This window comes from Opisthocomus hoazin, chromosome 5, assembly GCF_030867145.1.
Source record: "Opisthocomus hoazin isolate bOpiHoa1 chromosome 5, bOpiHoa1.hap1, whole genome shotgun sequence".
Classification (NCBI taxonomy): domain Eukaryota; kingdom Metazoa; phylum Chordata; class Aves; order Opisthocomiformes; family Opisthocomidae; genus Opisthocomus; species Opisthocomus hoazin.
In genome coordinates, this window is record NC_134418.1 from 31,872,417 (window position 1) to 31,887,975 (window position 15,559).

At 43.7% G+C, this 15,559-nt stretch overlaps 1 protein-coding gene across 12 annotated transcripts in view; it reads right to left on the minus strand.

Moving 5' to 3' along the window:
- Window positions 1-14,639, minus strand: part of CAMK2D (calcium/calmodulin dependent protein kinase II delta) — a 170,175-nt gene extending 155,536 nt beyond the window's left edge. For 11 of the 12 annotated variants that reach the window (XR_012763991.1, XM_075420886.1, XM_075420879.1 and 8 more), the window contains exons 1-2: window positions 13,899-14,358; window positions 13,160-13,254 (exon numbers count right to left, since the gene is read on the minus strand). Coding sequence is in view for 11 of the 12 variants with exons in the window: in XM_075420886.1 (XP_075277001.1) it covers window positions 13,160-13,254; window positions 13,899-13,966 (163 nt within the window). In the remaining variant the exon portion in view is untranslated. Of the gene's footprint in view, window positions 1-13,159; window positions 13,255-13,898; window positions 14,359-14,557 lie in introns of those variants that run through there. The other variant, XM_075420876.1, reaches the window with a different exon arrangement.
- Between the last annotated feature and the right edge of the window lie 920 nt (window positions 14,640-15,559).

Here is a 15,559-nt window from a genome sequence, read left to right on the forward strand (position 1 = left end):
TAAGGGGGTGGGGTCGGGGGGAAGACCATGCAATGCACTCGGAAAAACCCTCAAAATCCATATTCAGCTAGTTAGGGATTTTTATACACTATATTTTATTGACTGAACCACTCAACAACAATTAGCAACATTTTGAAAGCATTTCAGTTTATTTAGCATGTGAATCAATAGAACTTCTCTTTAAACAAACAATGAACTAAGCTGCTGTAAGTACATTTCCACAGTTTTCATTTTCTTTAGCCATTTTGTTGAATAGATGAGCATCTGTGGTTGCAGAAACAAAAGTCAACACTCAACAGAAACTAGTCCTGATTTAGCTTCATTTCATAGAGCTATTTTCACAGCAGTTTCCACTTGACCTTGCACAGAGGTGAGAGTAAAGGCAGGCTGTAGAAAGCTACTATGTCAGAAACTGAACAACACGCCTGCGATGGAAAGAAATGTTTTTTAACTTAGGTCTCGAATACGCACGATCTTGAGAAACTATACAAAAAAAAGAAAAGAAAAAAAGCATCTACCTACATCTATGCACATCAGCTACTGGTTGTGTACAGTAAGTCCTCTAAAACACTACTCTGGGCAGTTTTTTCAGGCAGGGATCAATGCCTCCTGCAAGGCTTCATTTTTTAAGATGTAGAAACAAAGAAAATGAGGTATCTGGGGATTAGAAAAAATGGAGATTACCGAACTAGCTTTGAAATCGGTAGGAAACTGGTAAGAGGGGTGATAGGAAACGTAGTGATGAAAGGGAAAGCTGAAGTGAAATTACTAAAGCAGTTCCTTCAGTATCAGTCTCAGCACCAGTCAAATGCATCTGTAAATAAACACTGGAATTCACCACACAAGATCCTCCCATGCAGACACATGCAGTTACTAAAGTCACACATAAGACCTCACCCAATTTTTTTTTCCTGGTCAATTCCAATCCTCCATTCATATACATATATAAACTAGCTTAAAAGTGTACATAAAGAAGAATGGCCATAATAATGGCAAGTCTGTCATACAAGAGGTAGCTAAAGGAAGATGGCTGTTAAAAAAAAAATAATGGAAACAAGATTGTCCTTGATAAATACACTGATAAAAGACAAAGAATTCTCTGAAGGACAACCTAGGCACAGACAACAAACACTGTCAATGAACAAATTTGGGCTGCAGATCAGAAAAATCTTCCAAAGCAAAGCAGTGCAGTACTAAATTCTCTCTTCAGTAAAGTAAAAAGAACTAAGACCCTCACCTCCCCAGTTAATTTTAAGATAGAGCTTGATTACTCATTGGGACCGTTTACTCTGTTGAGGGACTCATCTTCAGCCTGGATACACTTTCATTTTATTTCCTGTTGTTCACCTAAGCCCAGCCTCAAGTGGTAGATGCCCAAATATTCTCTTATCCTGTAGAAGTCTGACAATGGATAGGTCGAGGGAGGTTCTCCTTCCCCTCTGCTCTGCCCTAGTGAGGCCCCATCTGGAGTACTCTGTCCAGTTCTGGGCTCCCCAGTTCAAGAAAGATGAGGAGCTACTGGAGAGAGTCCAGCGGAGGGCTACAAGGATGGTGAGGGGACCGGAGCATCTCTCCTATGAGGAAAGGCTGAGGGAGCTGGGCTTGTTTGCCTAGAGAAGAGAAGGCTGAGAGGGGATCTTATAAATGCTTATAAATATCTGAAGGGTGGGTGTCAGGAGGATGGGGCCAAGCTCTTTTCAGTGGTGCCCAGCGACAGGACAAGGGGCAATGGGCACAATCTGAAGCATAGGAAGTTCCCCCTGAACATGAGGAAGAACTTCTTCCCTCTGAGGGTGACGGAGCCCTGGAACAGGTTGCCCAGGGAGGTTGTGGAGTCTCCTTCTCTGGAGATATTCAAAACCCTTCTGGATGAGTTCCTGTGCAACCTGTTCTGGGTGACCCTACTTCGTCAGGGGGGTTGGACTAGATGACCCACAGAGGTCCCTTCCAACCCCTAACATTCTGTGATTCTGTGAAAGTGGAAGGTATCAGTTTTAGCTGGATTGAATCTGTTACATGAAACAAGAAAACCAAGAACAGACCACTGAACATACACACACATATAAAAAATCTGACTCTAAATTTGTCTTTCCTTTTGAGTATTGGTAAATGACCAATCTCTACCATTCAAAATTATCAGAGCAAGAAAATAGCTGGAGACAGAGAGGAATCAATCCCACTTAAAGGACAAAGGAAAAGCTTTTTCAAATATTTTGTACTTTAAGGAGTATGAATTGTTGTTGAGATGTAACAACTTCATGAGATTTATATGGCTACAAGAATATCCTGTGACCAAAATAAAACTAATTCAAAAAAATGTGGAGTATTAAACTTCTGATTATGAGACTTAAAAAATCTCCACCCATTATAGATCTGAAATACACCTAATCCATGAGTCCTTGTCCCTTTACTTCAGGTTTCCTAAAACCATCTGAGATACACTGAGCTTACCACCATTAGCAGCAAGGCTAGCTGTGTCATTGATCTGGTCTGCCAAACATCTGTAATATTAATACACATCTCCTTGGAGGGGGGATGGACCACACATAAGCAACTTCTGCTCTGGGAAAATTAATCTCATTAGTAAACATGTTTTGATTAACATGGCACCGAAAGCAACCTATTACTTACTTTAGATAGATAAACCATGTTAACCAGAAATAAACAGAAATTTAAAGACACTAGTTCTTGCCCCCATTACAAGTAAAATTAGTTCAGTTAATAGGTCTTCTAGCATGAAACATTTTCCTACAGTAAACAAGCTGGCTGGGTATACACAAGGTCTGCTGGATCGTTTTCTGCATCCAGTGTGTGCGCACACACACGCACACACACACAGAGCTATACCAGTGGCCTTTGTTTTCTTCCTTCCCCCCCAAAACGCATCAGCTATGAAAGATCATAGAGTGCTCTAAGTATTAAAGAAATGTCACCGGCTTTTGGAAGCTCCTCCATCCAGCACCAGTACCCATCATCTTACAAATCTTACGCTTCTCCAGTATTAAAAGACTACTGGGAAGCTTTAATTAAAAGAGCGACCAACTAACAGTGTTTTTAACATGCTAAAATTTACTATGTATAAATGATCAATATCAGCAAAAGCACCGTGGAAAGCCGCAGAAATTTGAAGGAAAAACTCTTCCTTTTTCCCCTCCTTCCCCTTTTGGGGTGGTGAACTAAAAAGCCTTGAAACGGGGGGGGGGGGGGGGGGGGGTGTGTGTGCTGTGATCAGCAGGGCATTTAGTCCCAAGCACATGTATCAACACACTCCTAACCACAATTTAATTCTGTCCACGTTGCATAAAGAAGGTAAATACTAAGCAATCTACCTTACACTTGAATTTCATTTTTTATATTTTAAAAGCAGTATACACAGTATAAGAAACACCAAGGTGAGCTTTGCATTGTCATAGCTACAGTGTTTCACAAGTAACAAAAAAATGTAGTTTCTGAAGGCTGCTTTCTGTACTGAAATTTACTTGCATCGTGGAGACACTTGACATTTGTGGCATCCTTCTATAAAAAAGGTGGAAAACAAGTTTTTAAGCACATGTTAATAACCAAAGTTCAGTAGCACCTGGAGCTGCCCAAAAGGAAGCTGAATGTCATCGGCCCTACAGCACAAAATCCTCCCTGCAAGGCAGTACCACAGCAACAGAACTCTGTCCATGTTACACGATGTTTTAACTGCATATAAAATACCTCTTCACCTATTGAAGGATATGAATAAAATCAGCCAAATGAATAAGGTTTCAAGAGAAATCTTTGAATTTGCTATTTATGCTAAATAGCAATAGCCTATTATTCCTACAAGGAATCTCCCAAACCAAAATCATACCTAAGCACTAGCTTGAAATCTGCTATGCAATAGAAATAACTTCAAGGCCTCCCTTGACTGATTAAATCACAAATCTATCTCTCCAAGAGGTTAAAATTTAAATGAAAGCTTAGGCTTGGCAAATCCCATCAGATTGTCAAATATGGATATTATGTAGGAACCCCATCTGTTCATGCAGCAACATGAATACGCAACGTGACTGTTGCTGCAACACTTGCATTCACATTGCGGAAAATTTACAAGTAAGCAGTTCCTGACTATAATTAAATCAGGAGTAAAGTTCTGAAAACACATGCAGTAGATTGCTTGCCACAAATACGAGCTTTGACGCTGTAAGTCTGTGTTTCTCTCCCTCTCACGTGCTGAGATGATGAAACTTTACAGCAGAGGTGTGTTATCCTTTCCGCTTATGTGGAGGTTTGTTAATCTTCCTTGTTGGGCAAGGCACACTGCTCGTTGCAGCACAGGGAAAGCAGAGTGAGTGGAAGACCGCTTTCTGCCACCTGACCCAGCGCGTTGCCCAGAATGCCGTGCAGATCAATCGACAGCCTCACAGGTAAGGAGAGCTGCCAGCTGGAGGCCGCAGGGCTCGATGGGCTGCTCGGCAGGGCTACATACTTGCCTGCAGACTATACACCTAACAACCGCGAGCTAACTTTACCCTCAGGGTTTGATACAGTCTTCAATCTGCCTTACAACTCAAAATTCATGCACGTGCTCACTCAATCCAGCACATGTTCAGTTCATACCATCTATTTTTTTCCTCATAGATCAGATTCTCAAGTCATTAATTCTGCACATAATAATCTCTGACTAAAGATGGGTTTGGGTAAAGTTCCACATCCAGTGGAACGTAACCGCAGCCACGCTTTCCATGGCACTGCCAGCTGTGCATCGGCAGAGTAAAAACTGATGCACAATAAAAAGAACCAACTCCCTAGACAGCACATTTAGGATGGGGGGAGAGGCTGTCCAGCTGACAATCCAATTGACCGACACGGCGGTATCCGAGCAAAAGAAATCATATGACCAGTCGTGAACTTTTTCAACAAGCGTGCTCTACATTCAAGGTGAAAGTGACTGCCAAAACATAAATTAATTCTCTCTTTATGGATGCCGGCAATGCATAAATTCTTGGTTATTGGTAAGAACTAAAAAAATGCCTCCCACCACAAGACAAAATGCTTCATCTTGACCAGGAAATATCCCAAGCATCACATTTCCATTATTAAATAGAATGGACTTTGTTACTTTTGAGAGGTTTCGGGGTTTGTTTTTTAAATTAAGCCTTCACATTTTGCTCTCCAAGTTTCCTGTGAAATACGTGCTACTTCTGAAAGGCCAGGAATTCACGTAATGAAAGCTACCTCAAATCACCAGATAGTCAAAGTGCCTTTCTACCAAATACAACAACTTAAACCAACAGTTTAAGCTGTAATAGCTCGCTCAGCATGTTAACTATAATTGTCTAGACTTAAAAACCTAATTACAAAAAATAAATATATGCTGTAGCACAATTTATGCTTCTCAATTTCCACTAAAGAGGCCCTGGATTAGAATAAAAGCTAAATCAGGGATAAGACAGATTTTCAAATTTGCCTAAATTCTGCCTCCCGAGCTTTTTTGACTCTCACTATAGCTAGTGCTTCTATCCAGTGGCATCTATAGAAGCAACAGATTCAAGAGAAATTAAGTAAACTCTCAGTTCAGCAGAATATAACCAGCAGCTTCCAATCAGATGCAACAGCAATTAACAGGGGTGCAAAGCTTTAAATTGAGTTTTCTAATTCAAACAACTGAAACTCCATGCATTTCAGAACAAACGACACTGATAACAGCTCAGTGGTCTCCCCTGGAAGAAAATACTAAAACCATGTCACACAAATTCTCCACTCTCTCCTGATACCACGCACAAGACATTTCTCATAATACTAGGACTAAACAGAGGAGGAGTTTGCACAAACATGCACACAAAGATATACAGAGAGCTGAACACAAGCAATAAACAGACAGATTGGATTTCTGTCTCTCCAAAACACAGCAGATGTTTCTTCAAATTCAATGCATAATGATTTTTAATACGGACTTTAACAAAAGGAACTACCATCTTTAAGTTAGGTTTTTGTTCTCTTTTAACCTTTTTCAATGAACAGAGGAAGTTATGTTTCTCACACATGCTATTAAAAATCCCCACAGCATCCTTACAAAGCATTTGACAAATATGCAACAAAGGAGGAAGCTGGATCCTGACACATGAAACACCCTGGCCTACATTTCTCAGGAGGTCAAATGAAGGACAGATACATAAAAAGCACTATTTTGGCAATATTTATGTTTGTAAAGCAAAATATTTAGCTAACTTTTTCAGTCTCTCAGATCAGGTGCTTCCCAATTAAATGGAAAAATAAAAAAATACAGCCTTCTCCTATCTTCCAAGCAATAGCCAAAATAGTCACCACACAAAAAAAACCCACAACCATCAAACAAAAAACCCAAACCCAGACCTTGGAATCATAAAAGTGTAAGTAAGAGCAGCAGAGATGACTTCACATACCAGTAATCACAACCAGAGAAAGTTAATAAATAATTTTTAGTATTTGGACAAATATATACCCACATATGGCAGGACTTCCACATTCTAATACCATTTTTATTTTAGGTAAGTTTTAAGACTAAGAGAGATTTTGAAATTAGGTGCAGAACAAACCCTTAGAAATTCAGTCTCAGTTCTTCCAGAAACCAGCATATTTCTACCTTGCTGTCAATGAGGACAGATGCAAGTCACTTTAATACCTCAGCTCACCTGTGGTTTCAGAATAAATAGACATAGAACAATGTTTTCTATGTACAGTATTATGTGCAGACAGAACCAACCTATAATAAAGGTTAAGTGTTTACCATTGTGCTTATTTCCTTGTTTTCATATTTAACGAAGCGCTTTCATTTGGAAGTAAGATTGGGACATAAGCAGTAAAACATTTCCAGGGAACGCAACTTCTCTCAGACCAGGAGAAAAAGAACAGATCCATACGGCAGTATCAGAATGTGATGTGGAAGCTGAATAAAGGTAGTCAATTCATATTTTCCCCTGCCTCTAGTCCTCCCTTCTCTCCCAACAGCAGCAATTCTGGAAGCGTAGCTGTTCAGATGCGCAGTTAAGTCTTTAGTTTCCCGTAAGTGAACACACAAAATAAAAGCAAACATCAGTGCCAGAATTTCCAACTTCTTACAGAAAATGGCAGGAAAGTGGTAGCCAAGTAAGTCCCCAAGAATCCCTTTGTTCTTAACATTTCAGGGGAAGAGAATCTGAAGCAGAGTGGGGGTGTAGGCCAAAGTAGTGGTGAAACACAATGAGAGAAAATGGGAAGCACCAAAGAGGGACGGATGCATTCGACCTATTTATAATTTCAGGCATGCTTAATAATCTTGGAGTTTGGACAGAAGAACATCTCTTATGTATTTTTTTCCCCCCCTCTCTGTTGAGCTTGGTCAAACTCAGATGACAGACGATGCCTTTTTAATTCTCCCTGACTCCCCTGCATTATTTTACATATTGAATTTGGGTCATGAGTCCGTTGCAATCAATGGCTACACTGCCACAAACTTCTAACCGGTAAGCACTGTTTTTAGAGTATTACTTCAAACTACGCAGAGCTGCATGTCAAGGACATTTCTCTGGAGTGCAAGACAAGAAGAGCAGCGTAGTATGCTAGAACTCCTTTTCCCCCATCCTCCACGTGGAAATATGTTGAAGTACATACTACAATTTTAACTTTAGCTAGTACGTAACTCCCAGTAAGAACACTAGCAACAAGCTTTAATGATAACAAGAGTAATACATGCATCTTCAAATTCTAAGGTAATTTATGTAAGGCCCATCAGTGTATGAGCTACAAAGAGACTTTCCCATCATAACAGCAACAACAGTCACAATGGAGAGAGAAAATAAATCCTTCGCAGAGAAAACCAGAAGTGACATTAGCGAAACTGTATAATATTTGCCATGGATAATTTAACTATGAACTGCCAGGAAAAATATTTTCAAATCTAGTTTAAACTGTTAGAATAAATTACTACCCACCAACACTCAACACAACGAGTTTCAAAGTCCTCGTTCTCACCGGTATTTGAAAGCTGTTCAGATTTTCACTAAAAACAAAGCATGAACAGAAGCTCCAAACCTTCAAAACAGAATATCTAAACAAAAATCTAATTTTTTTTTTTAATAATACTCTTATGAGTGCTCTCTACTACTCTGTGAATGGACTCAATTTTAATACTGATAGAAGCAGTAGCCTGTTAAATTATGGTAATTTGCAATTGAAATAACTACTTGCAGATAAATATGCAAACATATCCACGTTAAATCACAACAGCTATGTCAAACTAAAAAGAATGTCATCACTAAGCTGAAGGACAGAAAGAGCACAAATATTAAAAAAGGGCAGCCACGTTAGCAGGTAAGCCTTCTTACATACAATCGAAAAACATTTTTAAAAATATTCTTAACACACAGAAGGCGGCAAACATGGTGCTTCTTGACAGGTAATCAACCTGAGAAACAGACTAGGGCAAGATACTGAAGAAAACAGCTAAAATCCCAAGCTTAGTTTTTGTCCTCACAAAGACGAAATCCGCTTCACTGGCAACTAAATGCCCTTAAGGATAGTACTCCCTGTGTGGGAACAACTTAATGTGTATGTAACAACAGAAATTAGCATTAAAAATACACAGACTCTAATAGACTTGTACAGCTAAATGTGTGCTTCAGAGATCAAGTTCTTTAGCTAGATTAGGAACCTTTGCTAGCAGGAAGAATTATTTTCTCCTCCTGTGCAATACAGGAAGCCTTATTGGAGCTTGCCCGCTTGTAAAACATCTGGCACTGACTGACACAGCCTACCTCACTAAATGAAATGTTAGTCTAGTGTCACAACAAAAACATTTATCTCTGTGTCATAAAAAAACTGCACTGAAAAATACTACCCTATATGCTTCACATTTCATTCATATCCCTAACGTATTTTAAATCACTTTAGGGATCATGAGGTGCTCTACTTGCACAGCTTTAGACACTGAAAGACTCTTCCCACAGCAAGATTTCTCAATACCGCCACTAAAATCCTGCTCCAAAAAGGTGGGGTTTTCAGCTTCCTCGCCCATCAGAGCTTCTTGTGGGGAAGCACAATCGCTCTAGTCACCACTGCCTATGCCTTGCATCTGCAGTCACAAGCACAGAGGAAATACTCTCTTCTTTGAAGAATAGGAAGATGCTGAAAAAGATTTGGGAAATTTCCTGCTACGAAGGAAGAAAAATAACCAGTGAAGCCTCCGAGGCTTAAAGCTCAAAAGCTCACTGAAGCTAATGGAATGGCTGGTCCCTGAAAGCTCACGAGAGCTTTTTCACAAAGAAGTGATAACCTCCAGCTGATTCTTACATCACTCTTAATAACATGCATGCCCATAAACAAAGCTCTTTATATTTCTGCCGCAGCAACCTAAGGGCTGGGAGAGGTGTGTCTAGGCAGTATTTACAAAAGCACCCTAGAAAAGAAAATGGACTGGAACATCATCCTCCCCTCACAGATGCCATCAAATTGCCATCGAAGGCACAGTGCTTTTGGCCACTACAGAGAAAATGTCAACATGAGATACTGGCAAAAACTACACCCAATGAAAATATATTAGTAATTGATCTTTTCAAGTATCATCAGAGACACAAACACTTGCCTAATTTTTTTTTTAAGTCAGCAAATGAGGCCCAAACCTGTTAAGCAAATAGGATCTGTTTATATGAAATCAATTTGGATCAAAGCCAGAAGACTCTCAAAAGAAAAGATAAAAGATGTACAGATACTGACAAAAAGAAAAAGATGATTTGTTAATTATTTGGTATTTGGAACAGACAGGGGAAAAGTAAAGTCACCTCACAGAAGTTCACTTTTATCTACATTGCTTTCAACACAAGAAAAGCAACAGAGAAGCCCAAAACAGCACACTTCAGAAACCGAGTAGTAAGAAAATCCCAACGATGTCATCAGATGAAACAATACAGAACCCATACCCAGCAAACATACATTCTTCCCTTCATCCTTAGTTTTCTGTGTGCTTGTTCACTGTTGCACTTAGAGGGGTATGTTACATACCTATTTTTTCCACTTTTTAAAAATCAGCAGCATAATCAAACCGGGCAAGCTTGTCTAGAACATACTCTATGCATAGAAAACTAGCTGTTGATACTCTAATGGCAATGTAACGCTTTAAGCTGACTTAGTAAATGTGAAATCAAAGCTCAGAACTTTTAAGTGCAGCTTAAGAGTACTTTAAGAAGAAGAATAAGATATTCTAATAAGCAAAAGCAATTTTGCTATACTGAAATGAAAATATTTAAATTGCAAATATTTTTCTGTTAGTAAAATCAGAAAAATACGGAATTAGAATTGCCACATGAAGTCAAATACTTCAAATCGTAAATTTCTTTTTCTTACAAATTGGTAGTCCCAAATATAAACAAGAGCACATCACATATAAATAACTGCTCATCAACTTTACAGCACAAAGGTTACTTCTGCTGGAACAGGAGGCATAGCTTCCTTTCTCCTCCAAATTAAAACCAAAGCCCATGCCTCTGCACACACGCAATTAGTCTGAAATTTCCCTGTAACTATACAAGGAAACAGATGACAACACACCTTCCCCGGCATAAGTCTGTGACCAGATCAGTTCCTCACTTTAGAAGGACTACTAATGTAAGGATTTGGACAAATCTCCAAAAACATTTATGGCTGAGGTGAAGGCGGGATGGAGAGGCAAGTATTGTTCTGACTGTGCTGAAGCCAGTTAAATAAATTTTAATTTCAAAGCTATTTATCAAACATATATAAAATTTATACATGTTCCCTTTCCGAGTTAAATAAAGGTGCCTTAAGAAAGCTTGCTTTAGTCTCGAGAGTCTCAACTCCTCCACCTTATACACTGAAACTGCTCTTCAATCTGGCAAGCAAGAAGGCCCAAACTCGTCATTGGGCTTTAAAGATGCCCAGAGAGCCAGGTCCCGTACAAGGGATATGCATCTTCAAGCCAAGAGCCCCTAACTCTGCTCACAGATGAAGCTGACCCAATGAATAGTCCTTAGATTTACATTATAGTTGGTATTTCCAGTAAGAAGTATGTAACACATAAGTGAACTGCTACCTCATCCTAAAGGAATTCAGCTATGAGCAGAATGAAAAGTACAATTTAGGTCTGAAAAACAGTATCTTGGTTATAAGCTGTACACCTGTATCAGCCACGAGAAAGTAGCACAGTTTGAGGCTTTTTAATATTTAGTTTTTGCACCACAAGTGCAATTAAAGCGCACCTTTCCGCAATTAAAAAATTGCCTAGTAAGAATCTGAAGATTTCTCTAAGAAGTTTGCTCTTCAGAAGCTGTTTAGTAGATTTCAAAAGACTAGAAAGTGAAACAACCACCACAAAAAACAACCAACCAAATAAAAACTACCTAATATTTCTGGGATCTCTGAACACAGAGATACAAACGCATTCCCTGCACTCATGGGCCTGGCATCACACATGCTCTGATAAGAAAGAATATTTCACGGTCCAGCTTCGAATCATAACCCCTTCCTTTGGGAGCTTACGTACTAGACCTGTAGAAAAATCTCTGAGTTTTGCCTCATTCCATCTGATGAGATAAATTCTCCCAAATTTGCTTCCACTCATTAATGGACTACACCAAGGACAACTTGGTCTTTCACGAAGTACAAAAATTAAAGTTTGAAATATAGCATGTTCCAAATGACGACTTCTAAGGAAAACAAAGTTTTTATTAATCTAGTCCAGCATGTCAAGATTTATCCTATGACACATCAAACCCACGGCATGTAAGTAACCTGGTGCTGATCTTGCTATAGCTACTCGCGTTGAAAGGTACTTAGATCTATGAAATCACACAGAATGGGGTGGTTTATTTTAAGCAATAAAATTCAACAGATCACCTTATTGTGCTAACAAAAGAAAAAAGGAAGATCTGTTTTAGGCAAACTTGTGAAAATATTTTATCTCAAGTATTACCATTTTCTTAACCTTTCTCCCGTTAAATCCACAGCTCTACAAATGAGTATGTTAAATTGAAGTACCTTTAGAAAAATAAAGGAAAACAAATCTTGCAGTCAGAGTATGAAGACTAAAATTCAGCAAAAGGTAAAAAGCAAATTTTCACACCACTTTCATCAGTTGAAAGTAAGAGTATCGACACCATGTCAAAAGATCTTTATCAGAACAGCACATTACCAGAACATGCCATAATGCCATAAGTAACACTTCATGTTCAAATTTAATGAATTAATTCAAACTCCTGTTTAGCTGCAGCGATTCCTTTGCATCAAAATCAAACCAGGCCATAAACAGGTTTACACTCTGACATTGTTCGCTTATTGCCTTCCACGTTCTTTACCACACCACAAAGTTGTATCAAAACACAGATAACGCTAACGGATAATAATCTGTAATCCCCGACACCCTTGCACAATCACTCTGACTTGTACTTAACAAGAAATTGACAGATCACCGTTAAGGCTTGCTTTTGACAACAGTAACCCACAGCATGTGTGTATTTACCTCAAATGTATCATAAAGACACATTTGCTGATACTGAAAATACCTAGGAGATATACGCATCACACAAAGTACAAACAAGACGTACAGCAGGTGGGGTTATAGGAGTGAAGCAGTTCATCGCTTGATCAGAATGACTTGCTTCACATTATGAACTGGCTAGTTCATAAAATGATAATTTTCTTCCTTTACACCATTTTCTTCTCATAACAAAGTTTAGAATGAGGTAGAAGTACACTTTTTCTTATGCATTCACAGTCAGACCTTCACGTTTAAATGCACTGGAAACACAAAATTCAGTAAAGCTAAAAAATTTAAAATAAAAGCCATAATGGAAATTTATTATTACTTAACCTACCCCCAAAAAACACCAGCTTGCAAAATGCTTGCAAGCTGATATTCAAAGTTATTCAGATATAACACTGAAGCATTATGTTAAACTGTCTCAGTATTCGGACATCTTTTCTCAAATGCTTTACAGCCACCTCAGACCTCCACGTAGTCAATTCATGAAAGATTTAACACAGGAAAAGAACAATCACCAAGAAAATGGAAAAAAAAAAAAGACAAAAAAACAAGGAAATAAAAAAATTGCAACATATTAAATCATTTAGCTGTTTTTATTATTTTTTTAACACCTATCACAAGAACGCAAAAAAGCAGGGGGCAGAAGGTATCACAAATACTAGGTCAAAATGTACCCACCCCTAGCCGAGAGCTTTTTGGTGTTGATGATTTTGGCGGCGTACTCTTGCCCGGTGGTGATCTTCATGCACCTCCTCACGACGGAGAAGGCCCCTCTGGAAAGCAAGCAGCGGACACAGCCTCAGCCCCGTTACCGGCGCGGGGGCTTTAAGGCGGCTGTAGCCACGAGCCCTACCCAAGACCGAACCCATCCCCGGCTGCAACCGATGGCGGCCGGGGGGAGGGACGGAGGGGAGGCACGTTTTCACACACACACACACACACACACACCCCCCCCAAGGCCAGCACGCACCGTGGGGGTCAGCGCGGCCCCGGCCCCAGCGCCCCCGCCGAGCCCCCAACATGGCGATCGCGGCCGAGAGTCTCTGGCCCCGGCCGCCTCCCGCCCCGCCGCGGGGGGGCGCCCCGGCCGCCGGCCCCTCACCGACCGGGCCCCCCTCCCCGCCAGCCACGGCCACGACCGTGAGAAACAATAAATAAGAGCAGGGCAGCTCCCCGCCGCCCGCCCGGAGCCTCCCGTCGCCCCAGGGGCCGCGCGTACCCGTGGGGACGGGCGGGCGCGGAGCGCCATCCACCAGCCCGCACGTAATGCCCGGGTGTAAGGCGGCAACCCGGGCGCTCCCCGCCGTGGCCCTCAGCACCGAGCCCCACAGCCCCCTCCCCGCCCCGGCGACGCCGGCTCCCCAGCCCCGCGCCGTTCCCCCAACGGCGGGGCGCGCCCGGCGGGCTTCGTCCTTACTTCCCGAGCTCCTCGAAGAGCTGGTACTCGTCGGTGAACCGGGTGCAGGTGGTGGTTGAGGCCATCATGAGGGCGGGCGGCCGCCGGTACCTCCCGGCGGCCGGGGACGGCGAGGCGGGAACGGCGGAGCGTCTGCGAGGCGAGGAGAGGCTCCGCGCCGGCTTCTCCTTCTCCTCCTCCTCCTCCTCCTCCTCCTCCCCGCCGCCGCCTCCTCTCGTGACGGGGCTGCCTCGGCGCCCTCCTCCCCGCCAGCTGGCGCGTCCTCCCCGCGCAGGTCCTCGGTCTTCCCTCGCCGCCGCCCTTTCGGGAAACAAGTAATAAATCAATGAGCGCCCCGCTCCCTCTCTCCCCAGGCCGCCCGGGAGAGGTGGCGCCGAAACGGAAAGCAAAACCGGGGCGGGGGGCGCGGCGCGGCCGGCCGAGGGGTGCCTGTGCCTCCGCCTTCCGCTCCCCCCACCCCCCCCCCCAGCGCCGCCCCGCCGCGTCTCCCGGTGCCGTGCTTCCCCCTAGCGAGCCCAGCCCGCCAGCCGCGCCCGCCCCGTCGGGGGACGCTGCAGCCAGGTGACTCCCGCCCGGCGGCGGGGGAGGACCCGACCGGACCCCGCACCCGGACCCTCCGCTCCGCACCGGGGCCTCTCGCCCTGAGGAAACGGATGCACCTGCGCCCCGTTCCTCGGCGACCGCCTGACGTCACCAACCGCCCGGCTGGGTCGGGGGGGGGGGGCGGCCGTGGCGGCAGCACCGTGGCGTCACAGCGCGCCCTGCCCGCGTGCGGGAGGGGAAGGGGACCGCGCGTGCGCGGGGCGGCGACCGTGACCGCGACCGCGGGGCCGCCACCCCCGCCGGCCACGGTTTTCCACGGGCAGGCGCCGTCCCCGAGCGGCGGCGGGCCGCCTCCCGTCGAGGCGCGGGGGCTTTGCGCCCGGTGCTGGCAGCGTGCGGCCTCGGCGCCTCGCCGGGCGGGAGCTCCTCGCAGAGGAACGGCGGCTGTGCGGCACCGGGGCGGGGTCTCCCCCGTTCTTCACCCGCCGCAGTGGCATGAACAGCTTCGTAGCAATGAATTGCCTCGTTAGAGACGGATTCGCCGTGAGGCGGTCGGCGTTTCACCGTTAGGCTGGGGTGACGGTAAAGGGAGGCGGTATCCACGCGTCCCTTGGCTCCCGAACCCAGCCGCGGCGGTCACACCGAATCCATGGGGATCCAGCCCCAGGGATGGGGAGCGGGAGCAGCGACAGGGAAGTCGCTGGCAGCAGAGGTCACTGGAGGGGCCGGCGGGACGTGGACGTTGGCCATCGCTTTAAGGAGATGTTGAGCCATTCATGCTGCGAGGGGAGCACCGTGCGCCCCAAGGCAGGCACCGCCGGGGAACACGAACCGCGCCGCCTTCGCGTCACAGACAGACGGGAAGGGGCGAGCAGGCAGAGCGGAGAGGACATGTGCGGTGATGGAGATAAAATGCGATAGTCCACGGAAGGGCAGGCTTCTCTGTTAAAATGGCGTGCAACCGCGTCATCGAAGACCACAGTTGAACACAAAATGAGGGGTTACCAGGCCGTGCTGAAATTCAAGAGATAATTCTCCAAGATACTTTAAATGTTGTTAGATTTTTAAGTGTTTGGAATGTATCCGCTTCCATGTTTCTGAAAGCAGTGGTCAAACCG